The sequence below is a fragment of the Podarcis bocagei genome (assembly GCF_964188305.1).
Source record: "Podarcis bocagei genome assembly, chromosome: 12".
In the NCBI taxonomy this organism is placed as follows: domain Eukaryota; kingdom Metazoa; phylum Chordata; class Lepidosauria; order Squamata; family Lacertidae; genus Podarcis; species Podarcis bocagei.
This window is the reverse complement of record NC_138137.1, coordinates 36,482,525-36,500,410: the sequence shown is the minus strand read 5'-3', so window position 1 is coordinate 36,500,410 and position 17,886 is coordinate 36,482,525. Positions and strand designations below refer to the sequence as shown.

Here is a 17,886-nt window from a genome sequence, read left to right as displayed (position 1 = left end):
ACAGTGAACTGGAATCTGCCAAAGTTGTCAAATTATAAATGCAAAGAAAAACTGGTTCTTAAGGTTGAACTCATTTGTATTGTGATCATAACATGAACTGTAAACAGATCCTTTCTGCTCCGCATCATGCCTCCCTTGTTCCATTTTCCTACTCTTATCCTCCTGCTGAATTAAGTAGAAAAATTGGACTGGTAGATTAGGGGTCTAGGTAGCCTCAAGATATAGATTTGACCTGGAAACCACCAGTTGCCAATCCTTCTCCTAGTCTGCCTTAAAGCTGCCAGGGTTTAAGGAAAACCCTGAGTAGTATGAACATTGCCAGATGTTTTGCATGCATGTTCACTGTCAAAATTTGTGTTTGTTCTGACTTTGAATATTTCAGAGGAAGAGCAGAAGAATCTCCTCTGTCATACCTTAAGTGATATTTTGGAACTGGCTTCCTCTGATAATTCAGAATCATACTGTTTGGTAACATGGCGAAGAGGAAGGACTGCTGAAGAAACTGCTAGTATTTCTGATAGTTCTGCTGAATCAAGCCACCAAGAGGACCAGCCTTGTAAGATATGCCTTGTGTAATACGATTCTGAACACTGCTTTGGTTTTGTTAACAAGCTTTATTTTGTTTTTAAGAATGCTTTTTATTGTATGCCAGATCTCTTATCCTGGCACTAGTTGTTCTTCAGTTTCATAAATTAAGCTCAATACAGACTCATTTAAGTGTCATTGATCTAAGGCAGGGTGGGCTAACCTGTGCAGCATCCCCTCCCCTGAAGTCACTGAACTTGATTCCCATCATTCCTGACAATTGGCCATGTTGGCTCAGACTGATGGGAGTTGTAGTTCAACAACATCTGAGGAGTCACAGGTTAGCCACCCCTGATCTAAGGACATTGACAAACCCTCAAGCCTAGTGTTGCATCCCATTTTATGGTGCTAGGCAACCCTTAGCTATTGAATATTAGGTTTATAATAATTGGAATTTATAAACACATTTTGACTTAATAAAATGGTGCCCCTAATGAATCAGGCAGCAGACTGTATAGCAATATTTTTCTGATACAATAATTTAGAAATGCTGTAGGTGTGAGGTATAATATTGAAGAGACATTCCTCTATCTGCTTCATGTGACATGTGCATAACTTAAGAATTTCAGAAGTATTCATATGCAAATTTTCATCAGTTTAATATTTATTAAGCATAAGATTGATCGACTGATCAATTGTCAGTTCTATTAAATATATATTTAATTGAGAAGGACCAGTGTGAATGATTTGGAAACGACTTTTCGCTGTTAAATTTATCTTACTACCCTTGTGTGTTCCATAGTTACTTTGGGTTATTTTAACACATTTATTTAGTTTCCACCTGCAGTCAATTTAATATGATATCATTAGGTCATTCACAATGGGCAGTCAGTAGAGGAGAGTTGCTATGACAAGAAATAATTTAAAGACTCTTGCATGTGATTAGTGTTCTGATATTCTTGCCAAAACATTTTCTCTTAAGTAAGTAAATTTATTCATACATGGGTCATGAAAATAAAAGGAGAAATTGAACCTTCCCCCTCACATAAATACACTTTATCATCATGTCATTGCATTTTGAAATATTCTTATTTAAAAAGCTACTTTAAAAAAAGAGAATGCTGGAAAACCACTATAATTCTATGACATTCTGAAAACTCCTATTATGGATACCTTTTAGTAAAAGAGAACACCACATTCCTATCACTGGTATCTGCTTCTGCATAATTGTGTGACATTTACCAGCTTAGTTTCAGCAGCTCGCGATTTGTACTTTTCTATTCTTTCCTGATTTAATTGCAACAGAATGGGCACATATTTAATAAATATCGGTAACACAAGTATTCAGTATCCATTATCAGGTTCTAAGTACATGCTTTTAAAACCAACAAGCAAACCCACACTTATTCAATATAGGGAACTTTTGGTGACATCTCACATTACACAGGTGGGCATCTGCTCACATAGTGGGTCTTGCCCTTGCTCCTTACAGTAGGGCTGGGTGATACATCAACATATCGTCCAAAACCAGTTTGATCATTGTTTCATAATATTTGAGCTGGCAATATATCGTGAATCAAAATGTGTGTAAGGGCTAGGCAATAATCAACATTGCAATAACTCACCAGTTAAACACTGCAATGTTATCACCAGCTAAACCTCACAATATCATCAGCTAAACACTGCAATGTCATCATGGATGAAATCATCCACAATGTCAGAAATAAGGATGGATCTATACAGAGGCAAACAGGACAATGTCCAAGCAACTGCTGCTACTAAAGAGGTCTAAAGCGGTTAAATGACAATATTATCAATCATCACACATACAGTTTCATCAGCAGGCAAGTCAAAACGCATCGCAACAGGGACTTTTGCTACTGCTGCCATCTCCCATCCTTGCAGGCCGCCACCACTACTGCCACTGCCTCCCATTGCTGCTGCAAGTCCCCACAGTCCGCTGCTGCTACTGCAGTCACTCACTCTCACTGCTACAAGGCCTCACAGGCCACCACAGTTTGTGCCACCACTGCGAGGCCTTGCAGGCTGCCTCTGCTACAGCTGCTCCCTCCCGTTGCCGCCACAAGGCCTCGCAAGTTGCCACTGATTGGGGCGCCACCACGAGGCTTTGCAGGTTGTCACCGCTACTGCCAACATGTACCGTGTGTAGAAATGAAAAATCACGGGAGACGAGAGAGGCAGGTGTAACATGAGGCGTCTGTCAGGGCGGACCCTGAGAGCCTATTTTATTGAATATTGCAAGCATTGCCACAGGTGGGCCTGTGGTTGATTGGTTGATACATACACACAGAAACTTGTAATTGGTTAACATAAGTACTAAGGCGGGAATTACATCTGAAAGGTGGGGATTACATGTGATCATTTATCATTGATGGAGAGAAGGCTGAGAATCGGAGCTAGAACTAGACAGGCATGAAGCCTCCTAATTGAATTGTAACTAGGGATTAATTGGCACAAACAATATAACAATTGGGTTCTATAGTTATGGTCAGCTAGGCATGGAGAGCAAGTACAGTTTGTTTTCCATGAGCTTGGGATGTCTGTTACTAATGATTGATCATAGCATGAGACAATGTAACAATCAAGTTCTGTGGATGTGGTCAGCTAGGCGTGAAGAGCAGGTTCGTACAGTGTGTGCAAAAGCAGGGAAAAGCCTACAAGCAGAACTTCTCAGAAAGCATGAGAAAAGAGGAGCAAGGCTTCCCCAAAATGGAGCAGTTTTGTGCAGAAAGAGACTTAACAGTTATATGCAGAAAGAAGACTTCCCTTTATCTCCCCCTTTCTTTTCTTGTTTGCGAGGCATTCTGGGTAGATAAGGCAAAAATATTTCAGGATTAGTGGTGTGCCAACAAATGCCCAAAATAAGTTCGCCAGGGTCGATGGGACAAAAATATTTCGGGATACGTGGTTTGCCAACGCATACCCAAAATAAATCCGTCCAGGATCGATGGGACAAGAATACTTCGGGATACGTGGTTTGCCAACGCATGCCCAAAATAAGCCCGTCCACATCTCACCTTAGTTTTACTGTTGGTGTTGCCATTTCGCAAAGTAGGCAGCAAGGAGTTTATTAGGTGGTTGAGGGGGAGAGAGAAGCCGAGAGAAAAGACTTATGAGGCCAGGAACGCATTGAAGGAAGCAACATAACAAAATTAAGATGCATATAATGACAAGGGCGTATTGAAAGAGATTACGAAGCCAGGTAAGATTAGGTAGCCAAGCAGTAAGCCACTGGGTGAAAGAATCCCAGAGGCCAGAAAATCCAATGTCTTGTTTAATGTGATATGTAAGATTTTGCAAATGAGAGATCTGCTTTTGGATGGCTTTGGAATTATCAGTAATATTAAAACAACACATGTCAACTTATTCACATCCATAATGATGAATCATCAATAGATAATCAATAGCACAATTTTGTAAAAGTCCATTATGTAGTCCACTCTGTTCTTTATTCAAAAGGTGAAGAGCTTCCAAAGTAAAATTCAGGGCTTTTTCTGCAGAATAAGCTGAAGAATTAATGTTCATACGATTCCGTACAGCCAATCCAGGGACTCCTAAGAGAGAAACAACTAAAGAGATATATTCAGACCTACTGAAAAAGGAGACAAAAGCATCACAATCGTTAGTCAATTTCACAGAGCGGCGATATCAAGAGTGGGATAAAGGATCCAGAACTCCTGGAATAACCTGGATTCCTTCTTTGGCCGCAGAAAATTTGGGTAAAATTAAACCTGCGACTTTAGGAGGTAGTGGGCCTGCCAATTGGGTGGTCATAAGCACAATTTCACCAGGTAAAAACAGTGTCTTTGGTTTTTTGATTAATTAAGTCGATGGTAAAATCAGAGCGTGTATCCTTTGAGATGGTTTTAATAGTGGAGACTAACGGCGGAGGGCTCCCTATTTGTCCTGGCCCGGGAGTGGGGCCCCTAAGGAGTTTCCCGAACTCCTGCACTGATTTGCCCAATGATAGCCTTTACCGCACTTTGGGCATTTCTTGGAAGGCTTAGCCTTATTGGCATCACCATTCCTGTTTGCACCCCTGCCAGGGGCTCTGCATTGTTTAGCAAAATGACCTGGGCAATTGCAGTTGAAGCAGTTGCTATTCCCTCCAGCATTCCTGTTACATATGAGGATTTGAGACCAGAATCAACAATGGCCCTTCTTAATTCTCGCATTACAGAATAAGAAAGGGTTTCATATAGCACCTGTTGTTGTGCTGTGCCTGGGTTTGCATAAGAAATAGGGAAAGCAGATGGCAACACCCCAGCCCATTCAGACTCTTCCTCTAAGGATAGGAGCCCTTTCTGCCTTGCCTGGGAAAGTGCAACACGGACAGCTCCCGTGAAACAGGCAGGAGCTGAGGCAGGCAAGGGAGGGGTGGAAGGAGGGAGGGAAGAAAGTGGGGGGGAAGAAAGAGGGGGGGAAGTGGATGTTGGCTGAGACCCAGCTTCTGAAGAAGCGGATGCAGGCAAAGGAAACACAGGAGGGAGGGAAGGGGGAATGGGGGTGGTGGTTGTGGGCTGCGGGACAGCTCCTGTATGAGCAGATGCAGGAGGGGGGGAAGGGGGGGTGGATGGGTTGGAAGCAGGCAAAGGAGGGAGGGATTGGCAGGATTGTGCAGGAGGCAAAAGCTTAGGATAAGGAGGGGGGTTGTCTCCAACAGACAGAGATGCAGGGGCCGAGGGAGACGCCTGGGACGCCTGAGGTCCAAATTTTGCCACGGCATCTGCGCACTTCTGCCAAGTTAGCAGACAGTGGATAGGAGCCCTGGGCTCTGCAAAAAAGGTTTTTCCAATCTTTTGCCATGCCTCTACCCCCAAGGAGCCTGCCTCAGGGTACCAGGGGCATTGGAATGCAATCTCACATAACAAACGTTCAATTTCCTTTAAAGAAACATGAGCACCTGCACCTCTCTGTCTGACTAAATGAAGCAGTTCAGTAGCATGCACTTTCTGGGACTTTGTAAGCTCCCCCCCCCCCATACTCACGGTGTAGCCGGCTAAGACTTCTCCAGTCGAGTGAAGTATGAGGCTGGCTGACTGCTTCGGCTGCGCAAGGGATCTGGCACGTCGGGTCACCAGATGTAGAAATGAAAAATCACGGGAGACGAGAGAGGCAGGTGTAACATGAGGCGTCTGTCAGGGCGGACCCTGAGAGCCTATTTTATTGAATATTGCAAGCATTGCCACAGGTGGGCCTGTGGTTGATTGGTTGATACATACACACAGAAACTTGTAATTGGTTAACATAAGTACTAAGGCGGGAATTACATCTGAAAGGTGGGGATTACATGTGATCATTTATCATTGATGGAGAGAAGGCTGAGAATCGGTGCTAGAACTAGACAGGCATGAAGCCTCCTAATTGAATTGTAACTAGGGATTAATTGGCACAAACAATATAACAATTGGGTTCTATAGTTATGGTCAGCTAGGCATGGAGAGCAAGTACAGTTTGTTTTCCATGAGCTTGGGATGTCTGTTACTAATGATTGATCATAGCATGAGACAATGTAACAATCAAGTTCTGTGGATGTGGTCAGCTAGGCGTGAAGAGCAGGTTCGTACAGTGTGTGCAAAAGCAGGGAAAAGCCTACAAGCAGAACTTCTCAGAAAGCATGAGAAAAGAGGAGCAAGGCTTCCCCAAAATGGAGCAGTTTTGTGCAGAAAGAGACTTAACAGTTATATGCAGAAAGAAGACTTCCCTTTAACCGTGGTCATGGCAAGCTGTTTCTGCCACTGCTGCTTCTGCCACCTAGTAGGCTGTCTGGCAGTCCCAGATAATTTGTATTCACTATGACTCATCACCGTACTTTGGATTGTACTGAATACCACCATTTGGTAGCCAAGCCCAAAACCAAAAGTCTCATTTGGGTGCATTTTGGCTTGCCTGCTGCTGATAGTAACCATGAAGTGATTGATAATATCATCATTTATCAGTTTTAGACCTTTAAGTAGTAGCAGTTGCCAGGACATTGTCCTGTATGCCTCTATGTACTTCCTTCTTTTTTCAGATATGTAATGCTACACCATAGCTTAGCATTATGTGAATGAGTTTTGCCTCCCACTCTGCTCACATGCTGCTTTTCCACTCTGGCAAAGCTGACAAGAAGAACTTTGGAAGCTTTCTCTTCCAGTTTTGATAAGCCACAGCTTACTATTTCAGAACACCAGCAGACGGTACTCAGTTTTGACTTTGGGTAGTGGAAACCCACTTCAAATCTTAGGAAAGTTCCAGTGTCTCACCAGTAGGTGTGATGGGACATCCACATCTGCTCTGGAGGGTCTCCCAACCCTCTGGAGTTATTTGGCGGGCACACAGGAACTGCAAAGGGCAGGATAGGACAGAAAAGACCTATTGGAATAAGGTTACAAGTAATATCCAGTACTGAATAACTAGCATTTATTCAACAGTCTTACAAAACTGGAGCAATAAGAAAACATAATGCCCTATTGTGATTGTAGCTCCCTTCAGATGCCCTGCATGAAAGGCAGGGATGAGGAAGCATGCAGCTTTGGTGTTGGGGCCAGAGTGTGGCCCCACTTCTCCTTCAGGTTTTGGAGCCCTGTAGACATAGACAGACATTCAACACCCACTCTTACACACACACACTCTGTAATGGTATGAATAGTATTTTTAAGATGATTGTCATTTTTAAGATTTAGCCTGGTATTCTTTCTCACACTGCTGTCTCTGTCATACAGTGAATTAAATTTGAGGGAGGGATTTGACTTGAGTTTCCTGGTTGCACAAAGTGACTGTAAAATGCAGTGTAGAAATTGGCCTTGAGTTCATAAAATGGGATGTAATATTGAAACTTGCTATACAGAATACTTTCTGCTAGTTTGTAAAGAAAATAAACACCTGTAACTTTCTGCTTCCTCTCTTTCCTCTCTACACTAACACCAGATCACCTGCCTGCATTTTGCCTGTCAGGCATGTTTTTCGTATTTGACTTTTACTCAAATTTCATTTTCCTCAATGCATACCAATTTTGAAGCCACAACTTATTGTAGGAAGAAAGGCATGTATATTTAGGAATATATGCAAAGTACCATAAAAAGTGTTCCTCACAAGGCCTTTTCAGCTCCCCCTTCTGGTGGCAGCCTCCCAAAGGGCACAAGGGATGCTGCTGGGAGGGAAAACTGGCAGTTTTTACCTTCCCATTCACATGCTTCTCTGCATACATACTGGAGTATTCTTCTGTGGCTGAAAAACTATGACCCAGGGCAATATCTTTATATAAATTTTTAGGACTTGTGGTTTCTTCCTCATCCCCCAAAGAACAGATATGGAAAAAAACTGTTAGCTGAAAAGTCAGTGACTTTCCCTTGTTTGTCTACACACTTCTGATGAAACTAAACTATAACAGATTCTTTTTCTAGTAACCATAGAGCCCTAATACATTTTATGGCGTGTGTTGTTTGCTGCAAAAAAACAACCCCTTGGAACTTTAGTAAATCAATTTTTTTGTACAGATACTTTATATTAAAGCTTCCCATTTCCCATTTTATATTCCTTAAATAGTGAATCAGGCAACTTAATTCAAACCTTCCTGTTTTATACAGGACTTTTACTCTCAACAGCACTTGTGTTCCTCTAATCATAGTCCATCACTTGACATACTGTTCTTACCATTCCATTCAGTTCAGCAGGGTCAGTGAAATTGGCAACAGTAACTGATCCACAGATTGCCAATGCAAAGTCTACTTGTTTCATCTGCTTTATGTTGTGCACAACTATGATTTGTTTGCCATTCATTGACTGTAATAGTGCTAATTCACAGGTTCAGAAATACCTTTATATCATAAGTCCCTCAGGTTGTGGTGCTCATAATTTAATTGGTTTTATTGGATGTGATTGGTGCAATAATTAATTGGTGCACCAATAATTAATTGGTGCAGTAATTAATTTTAGAACACTTTTCACTGAGGCAGGGGTTCCCAAACAGTGATCTGCAGACCACTGGTGGTCCCTGAGCTTCATTCAAGTGGTCCACAGCATGTCTGTAAAAGTACAATTAAAACCAGAGCATTAAGCACATTATAAATTGCTACAGCAGGCAGAAAAATGATTAAATGGTCTGCCAAGATTCTCTGCAATGTTCAAGTGTTCCATGAGGAAGGGAAAGTTTGGGAACCACTGCAGTAAGGCCTGCTGTTCGTACCTGGTGAATGTCCCAGAATAGGCATTTGTTACTAAAGCTGTATGTAACAATTTCAGTGTTCTTCACTTCCCAAAGTGACACTTGTTAATTAGTACAATTCAAAGGTATCTTCCATAAAAGATGAATCCTGCTAGTCTGATTTTGAGGGCTTGCCATTCTTGTCATGTAATAAGAATTACAGAAGCTGCCGCTATCACCTTTTCCTTAGGACCCCATATTAACAGTGATACAGATAACATTAGTTTCTGCACTAGTTTTCCTAGATGTTGAGTTTTATATTACAGTCATACCTCATGTTATGGCCGCTTCAGGTTACGTGTTTTCTGGTTGCGGACTGAGGGAAACCCGGAAGTACCGGAACAGTTTACTTCCGGGTTTCGCCGCTTGCGTATGCGCAAAAGCGCTAAATCATGCTTCGCGCATGTGCAGAAGCGCCAAATTGCACCTGCGCAGACGCGGCACTTCAGGACAGGATGCAAAAGCTGCGGGTTGTGGACGTGCCTCTGTCATGGATTACGTCTGCAACCTGAGATTCCACTATATGTTATATTCTGTCTCCCATCACTCAAAGCAACATATATGTGGTTCCCATGCAGGTATGATGTTATGCTGAGCCCATTTCACTAATACTTGGTAACACATTAGTTAACTGGGAAGGCATCAGTTGGGTAAAGGAAAACCCCACTTCTAATTTAATTACAGAGGATGAGGGAAAGGTGGTATAAAGTCTGAACCTAGGAAGGCACTAAATGCTGTATTTTTTCCTACTTTTGGGTCACTTAACACATACTTGAGTAGAATAATAGAGGATAGTTATCTTTAAAAAGAGCATTGCTTAAAATATATTTTTCTAATTAGTTGTTCCGAAGCAAAATGTGTTGAGAGAAATGGAATGAAAATACAGCTGTCTTAACACCGGTTCTGCTCTGAAGTTATCTGTATAACTACTCGCTTGCTCTTGTGGAAAATTTACTCAAATAGCAGAATTGTGTGTTCATTTTGCTTGCACTTGGTGACCTCCCTGCTGTGGTTGTCATAATTTATGCACAACTTGAAAGTTTTCAAGGCTATTGAACTAATGGTTTGCTAGTCTAGACTCAATATTGCTAAATTGTTTGTACCTGTATTGTGGAGACCTAACTGGGTTACATTAAATTGGCTTGCGCCATGTAACTATACAAGTGGAAATTGGTCCAAAAGAGGGTGGGGGTTGGGGTTAAATTATGAAAGACTTGGAAGTATTCTAGCTTGCTGTGTGTTTCTTGTGTCACTTTTTGCCATGTGTGGTGCTGAAAAGTGTCTCTTGTGTATAGCTGCCTTGGCTGTCGAAGAGCTTGGCTTTGAGCGATTTCATTCATTAATTCAGTAAGTAACATGTTGGAACACTTAAAATACACTATCTTGTAGTTCCCCAGTAAACAAAACTTCTTTCAGGTGTAAGCCTCATACTTAATGCAGTTGAACATCAAGGTTTAAAAGATAATTAGGCTCAAGAAAGCTATTGCTTTAAGATCAAAACAACTGTGACTATCCAAATCTGTAATTTTAACTTGATTTTGTTGCTGCTTTAATTCAGGCGTTTATTTTAAAATTTCAGCATTAGCTTAGAAGAGTCATGGTTGAACATTTCAAGTGGCCTGAATACAAAATTGTCCTGTGAGCCACATGTATTTAGAAAAAAACTGCATGGTTTTAAGCAATCCAGTTTCTTACTCAGTCACCACAATTCAGCAGTATCTATCTTAACGTGAACTCAGGTTACACTTCCCAGATGCTCAAAAGCTAAGTTGGGAATGAAAGATGGACAGACCCATATCCCCACCAATCAGTGATTCACACTTTGAGGACATCTCAATGTGCCTGTGCTGTGAGAGGTATCTAAGTGAATTCTCTTGGCACAATTCAACTCCTGAACTTACATTACCAATTGAATGTGTGGGGTTTGTGATGGAAGGGAACATTGTGTAAGCACAGCATTAGGCATACAGTCTTCTGTACTTACAGCTTTCTGAACTGAGTTCAATATGGGGCTATTAGCTTAATTAGGCATTTGCTATTTGAGAAAATTTATAAGGGCAAATGCTACTATCTGCCCATTGTGTCTTTACCAACAAGAACAAAATTTTAAGTAGTCATTAAAGTTGTGATGACCTAAATCTAACATCTGCCAATTTTCACTGTCGTATGAGAACTTTTCAGGTGAAAAATCAAAACCAGGCTTCTAAAATTGTGACGCGTGCTGCCATATTGACACTACTTGTACTGTGTACATGCTATAACCATTATTTTTTTCTCCATTAAGACAGTTGCTGCTAATTGTGTTGCAAATGTATTGGTCACAGATACTATTGCATGCCTTAAGCATTCAGTTGCACCTTACGTTATCTTGCATTTTGTTGCTAGTCAGCTAACAAATAAAAAATTGAACTCTGTCAAAGCCCAGTTCCATGTCTAATGGACTTTTCTTTTTAATCTTCAGCAAGCAGTCATTCACAAGCTTTCCTGATTTCAAAGAAGCAGTTTGGAATCAGTATTCAGTCTGGACAAACAAATTTGGAGTGTTGCTTTTTCTGTATTCTGTGATACTGACAAAGGTTTGTTTCTATTTTTAAAAATGTTTGTTTTCTTAAACTAACAAAAAAAAAAAGGAAGCAAGGAAGGGGATTAAAGGTGCTTGTTTCCTCCATCCCATCACCTTCAGTACCATGTGTGTGCCTGCATGAGGCAGGCATATTTATTAACTCCCTGTTGTTTGGCCTGATCTTCCCATTTTGGTTTCATAATCTACAATTAGATGTTTTAATACTGTAAACTGTTAATTTTACACTGTGGGAGAACCTTGAGCTTTGTATAGGCACTTGTTAATCATGGATGGGGTGGGGGGGGTGTCCCCAAGCCAGCTGCTTTTTAGATCTTTGTTTTGATCAGTGCATAGGTTTGAAGGGCATTTTTAAGCTTGTTTGACTGAATGTACTGTGAAACCTCCCTGCAAGTAGGAACCCTGCCTTATCAGGTTTTTGAGTTGTGGGAGCTGCTTCTAAGCAACTAAATCAAGAACATGTGAACAAAAACAAACAGAAAAGTAAAGAACCCATCGTCGCAACGCTGACACAAAAACTTTGCACATACACTAAGCAAAATAATGAAGAATCACTACTCCTCTCTCCCCACCCCCCAAGCTCACAATATCTATGACAGCAGTGTCTCACTTAAAAAAAAAACAAGGCATAGTGAATGCAAAGGGGAGACGTGTGATTAATGGCAGCAGCAAGCAGGAGATTGGCAGCGGCGATTGGGCGGGTGATTGGTGGCTGCGGCAAGGTCTGCTGGCGATTGGTTGTGGCTGTGGCAATTGGGCAAGCGATTGGCAGCCGTGGTGAGGCGGGCAGGCGATTGGCAGCTGCAACAAGTGGGCGGGTGGGCTATTGGTAGCAGCGAGCGGGCAGACAATTGGCGGCTGCGGCGAGGTGTGCAATCGGCAGTGGCTGTGGCAAGCGATTGGCAGTGGCGGGCAGGCGGGTGAGCGGTTGGCAGAAGTGACTTTCCCCATGCCCCCCAAAAGCTAAACAACTTAATTTCTTAATTTTGGGTTAAAAAAATAGGGGTCGTCTTATACATGGGGGCGGTCTTATACCCGGAAAAATATGGTGTGTGGTTTTTTTTAACTCATTCAGACTTTTGGGCTCATTTTACGAAGATCTAAACTGCAGCTGGCTTCTCTAAGGAGCACTGGGCCAAGACTTGCATGCGCCCCTCTGTCCTATGCCCAGTTTAATCCTTTGCTTGTTCAGTGACAGCCTGAATGACAATTCATTTATCTTGTTGGAACAAGTTAGTCAAAATGAAGGGCAAACTAACCATATGTATCAGTTTTTCCTGATACTAATATTTAGGTTTGTTGACAAAATGTTAAGGGTTGGTTATTTGTTAAAAGAAAAAAATATTTCTTAGCAGGAAGATGTGGCCACTATGCCAGTAAATATACCAGAAAGCGTTCCTGTTTTCTAGGGCATTGAAAACATAAAAAATGAAATTGAAGATTCAACTGAGCCATTAATAGATCCAGTGTATGGTCATGGAAGGTAAGCTCTGGTTAGTCCTATACTTTCCTTAAGGAAAGTACTGCCTGTTTTCTGAACAAATCATACTTTAGAAACACAGTTTCAGCCGTTATTAATTACAAAGGAATTGATGGTGAATATGTGGGACTGGTTTTTTATCATTTCATCTGGAAGCATCTCATATTGTTAGCACCGTTGTGTTAGAGGTATGATTTTATACCAGATGAACTGAAATTGAACCTAGACCTTCTGAAAAGAGTTAAGTGCATGTTGTAGCTTGCTTTATCTCCCTATGTGCTTTTCAAGAAAAAAGTTGTAGTGCCATCAAAATTAATTTGTTTAGAAAAATGTTAATGCAAATTGCAAATCTAAAAGCTTGTTTTCTTCATATTAAGCCAAAGCTTAATTAACCTCCTGTTGACGGGGCATGCAGTATCTAACGTCTGGGATGGAGACAGGGAATGCTCAGGAATGAGTAAGTTTGTACTTGATATGACTTTGCTGTGATGCAGCATCAAGAGATATACTAAATGTTTTGTATTTGAATTGTATATAGTTCTTACAAACTAAAACTATGGCTTTATACGAATGCTTGTGTTTCTTTTTGTCTATTTATGAATATTGACATATTACTCCACTTCAAAATGCTACTTGACTGCAAAATTCTAGTCATTCGTTTTTGGTAAATTGCCTCCCCACTGAGTTCTGTGAGATTTGAATGCTGGGCTTTAATAAATTTCTTCAAGGAGTCTGGGGTGTCAGGAGTTCGAATTAGCCCATGTTAGCTAATTACCAGTATTGTATACAGTGGTACCTCGGGTTAAGAACTTAATTCGTTCTGGAGGTCTGTTCTTAACCTGAAACTGTTCTTAACCTGAGGTACCACTTTAGCTAATGGGGCCTCCTGCCGCCGCCCCGCCGCTGCCGCACAATGTCTGTTCTCATCTTGAAGCAAAGTTCTTAATCCGAGGTACTATTTCTGGGTTAGTGGCGTCTGTAACCTGAAGCATCTGTACAGTACAAGGAAACTTGTACTCTTTAGTTTACCACAAGATGGCAGTAGGTCCTAAGGAAGAAAAATAAGTGAAGAGTTTAGAATGTGGGTAAACCTCTCCAAAGTCATCTAGTTGCTATGAGAGACATTGCACAAGGTATTTACTGTGAGATAGCTATGCAGTGCCTTTGTTTCCCCTTTAATATATCTTGAAATAGGAAGGCTGGTAGTGGTTTCATGTAATCAAGCTCTTTGACAATGTGCTTATAAGAAACTTGATAGAATTCTTCCTTGAATCTAGAACTATGCTCTTAGTAGAATGAAAAATAAATACATGTAAAATGTTCACTAATTTAATCCCCATGTCACTCCCCCCACCCCACCCAATCTGATCTGTTTGCCCACAGAGTGTTTGTCCCTAGTATATTGCCATATATAGCCATTTGGTTATAAATGAATCACTGAAAAAGGATGAGGAAACTTGAAAATGTAGCGCAGTAGTTTGTTTCGTCTTTCCAGAATTTCAAGATTAACAATGAAGAAAATCGGTATAGAGTTGCTGATAATCCTGACTTTTTTCTGTAATGTTCAGATACAGCCTAGATACAATACAGTAATGCAGTGGTTCCCAACTGGTGGTCTGCAGACCCCAGGAGGTCTGTGCAACCCACCCAGAGTTTCATGGCATCATTCACATAACAAAAACTACCATAGAGATATCCTTTTTCATGGCTTGGCTTTTGAAAAACGGGGTCTGTAGTACTTACCTGATTGGGTACTAATGTATTCCTTGGGCAAAAGTGGCTAAAAATCAAATTGTATGTTACCCACAAATGTATGCAATGAAGCCCCAAAGGCCACTCTTTTAAACAAAGAAACAAACAAAAAGTACTCTTGGGTGATTTTTAACCCTTTCCTTGCCAACTTGTTTTTCTGCTCCTGTTTGGCCCTTCTCTAAAATTATATCCCTGTGAGCATTCCATAGAATCATAGAATCATAGAATCATAGAGTTGGAAGAGACCACAAGGGCCATCGAGTCCAACCCCCTGCCAAGCAGGAAACACCATCAGAGCACTCCTGACATATGGTTGTCAAGCCTCTGCTTAAAGACCTCCAAAGTAGGAGACTCCACCACACTCCTTGGCAGCAAATTCCACTGTCGAACAGCTCTTACTGTCAGGAAGTTCTTCCTAATGTTTAGGTGGAATCTTCTTTCTTGTAGTTTGGATCCATTGCTCCGTGTCCGCTTCTCTGGAGCAGCAGAAAACAACCTTTCTCCCTCCTCTATGTGACATCCTTTTATATATTTGAACATGGCTATCATATCACCCCTTAACCTCCTCTTCTCCAGGCTAAACATGCCCAGCTCCCTTAGCCGTTCCTCATAAGGCATCGTTTCCAGGCCTTTGACCATTTTGGTTGCCCTCCTCTGGACACGTTCCAGTTTGTCAGTGTCCTTCTTGAATTGTGGTGCCCAGAACTGGACACAGTACTCCAGGTGAGGTCTGACCAGAGCAGAATACAGTGGCACTATTACTTCCCTTGATCTAGATGCTATACTCCTATTGATGCAGCCCAGAATTGCATTGGCTTTTTTAGCTGCCGCGTCACACTGTTGGCTCATGTCAAGTTTGTGGTCAACCAAGACTCCTAGATCCTTTTCACATGTACTGCTCTCAAGCCAGGTGTCACCCATCTTGTATTTGTGCCTCTCATTTTTTTTGCCCAAGTGCAATACTTTACATTTCTCCCTGTTAAAATTCATCTTGTTTGTTTTGGCCCAGTTCTCTAATCTGTCAAGGTCGTTTTGAAGTGTGATCCTGTCCTCTGGGGTGTTAGCCACCCCTCCCAGTTTGGTGTCATCTGCAAATTTGATTAGGATGCCCTTGAGTCCATCATCCAAGTCGTTGATAAAGATGTTGAATAAGACCGGGCCCAAGACAGAACCCTGTGGCACCCCACTAGTCACTCTTCTCCAGGATGAAGAGGAACCATTGATGAGCACTCTTTGGGTTCGGTCAGTCAGCCAGTTACAAATCCACTGAGTCGTAGCATAGTCAAGACCGCATTTTACCAGTTTCTTTACAAGAATATCATGGGGCACCTTGTCAAATGCCTTGCTGAAATCAAGGTAGGCTACATCCACTGCATTCCCTTCATCTACCAGGCTTGTAATTCTGTCAAAAAACGAGATCAGGTTAGTCTGACATGACTTATTTTTCAGAAATCCATGCTGACTATTGGTGATCACAGCATTCCTTTCTAGGTGCGCACAGACTGTTTGCTTAATGATCTGCTCCAGAATCTTCCCTGGTATTGATGTCAGACTGACTGGGCGGTAATTATTTGGGTCCTCTCTTTTCCCCTTTTTGAAAATAGGGGCAACATTTGCCCTCCTCCAGTCTGCCGGGACTTCGCCTGTTCTCCAGGAATTCTCAAAGATGACTGCCAGTGGTTCTGAGATCACATCTGCCAGTTCTTTTAATACTCTTGGATGCAGTTCATCTGGCCCTGGAGACTTGAATACATCTAAACTAGCCAAGTATTCTTGTACTATCTCCTTAGTTATTCTGGGCTGTGTTTCCTTTGCTGAATCATTTGTTCCAAATTCTTCAGGTCGGGCATTGTTTTCCTTATCGGAGAAGACTGAGGCAAAGAAGGCATTGAGGAGTTCAGCCCTTTCTGTGTCCCCTGTTTGCATTTCACCATCTTCTCCTCTGAGTGACCCCACTGTTTCTTTGTTCTTCCTTTTGCTACGAACATACCCATAGAAGCCTTTTTTGTTGCTTTTAACCTCTCTAGCAAGCCTGAGTTCATTCTGTGCTTTAGCTCTTCTGACTTTGTGTCTACATGTGCTGGCTATTTGTTTGAATTCCTCTTTGGTGGTTTCCCCCCTTTTCCATTTTTTGTACACATCCTTTTTTAATCTTAACTCAGTTAAAAGTTCTTTAGATAGCCACCCTGGCTTCTTTAGGCACCTTCCATGTTTCCGTCTCATTGAAACATTCCAGATGCATGTTTACTCTCCTTTTTATTTTCTAAGAAAATAACTTTAGAGTTCACATTCATACCTCAACATCATTCAGTCCTTTACTCAAAAACATCTCAGTTTCTTCTGCCAACACACTAAATGTTGGTACTTCCTCTTCTTTTCTATTGTTCTTATTTTCCTCCCCACTCAATTTTGATTAATCAGTCAATTAAAGAAATAATAATAATAATAAACAAAAGTACTGATTTTCAAGTGGTTCATAGTGGGAGGGGGGAGGTTTGGGGAACCACTTGTCCAGGCAACATATGTGCACCTTTCTTGAGATGTTTTATAAAGCCACTCCCGGATAGTCTGTTAGGGCCAATGCCTAAAAGCCAATACCACTCTTACTTGTAAACAATAAAGTTGTGACCATTTTCGCCCATTAACCTAAGTTCTGGTGTCCGGTGTCTTTATTTATGCCATCCGTGGGAGGGGGCGGGAATCGCCACGCAACTCTCCCTTACAGAATGCAAAACGGGCTGGGGGAGAGGAGGAGTTTGCCTCAAGTTAAGCAGGCAGGCTTGGGGCAGATTTTGCTGGTATGTTAACAGCATGCTCTTGAGTTCAGATAAATTTGTAGTACACCAACTGTGTTTTCAGTTTTTCTTAGAGTGGCCTTTTTACAAGCCAATTTTCTTCAGAATTTTCTGCACAGAGGACAAGTTGGCAATGGAAAGAAAAAGCCCATTGAGAAGGATGTTCTAGTTCTTAGCACTGTTTGCTTTTAAGAGTTCATCATATATTTGGCATCAACAAAAAGCCTCTTGTAAACAAAAGAGAGAAATAATTCTTCTGTTGTATGTGTTTATCAGTTTTTTGTTCTGTTGTTATGACTTGATTTCCATGATAAGTTACTCTTGAAAATTTGTAATAGGGCTTGGGCCAAGAATGCCCCCCCCTCCACCACCATACTTTGGCCTCTGTCTCTAGCCTTCCACCATCATTCTGGGGGTAGATATCTCATTCCATCAACACGATTTGCTCTCCATGAGTCAGGCAGTAGTTTTGTCACTTCCAAGGTCTATTCAGTCAGAAGATTTTAGGAATAGGATTGCACCCTTATTTCTCTGCCTAGCTTTTATG

The 17,886-nt window shown here is 41.6% G+C and overlaps 1 protein-coding gene across 1 annotated transcript in view; it reads left to right on the top strand.

Moving 5' to 3' along the window:
- The window catches only part of MINDY3 (MINDY lysine 48 deubiquitinase 3), a 39,994-nt gene that overhangs the window by 8,126 nt on the left and 13,982 nt on the right, over nt 1–17,886 (top strand). The window contains exons 5-9 of the mRNA XM_081163278.1: nt 383–556; nt 10,027–10,078; nt 11,193–11,307; nt 12,722–12,795; nt 13,170–13,249. Of these exons, the coding sequence (XP_081019404.1) occupies nt 383–556; nt 10,027–10,078; nt 11,193–11,307; nt 12,722–12,795; nt 13,170–13,249 (495 nt within the window). The remainder of the gene's footprint in view (nt 1–382; nt 557–10,026; nt 10,079–11,192; nt 11,308–12,721; nt 12,796–13,169; nt 13,250–17,886) is intronic.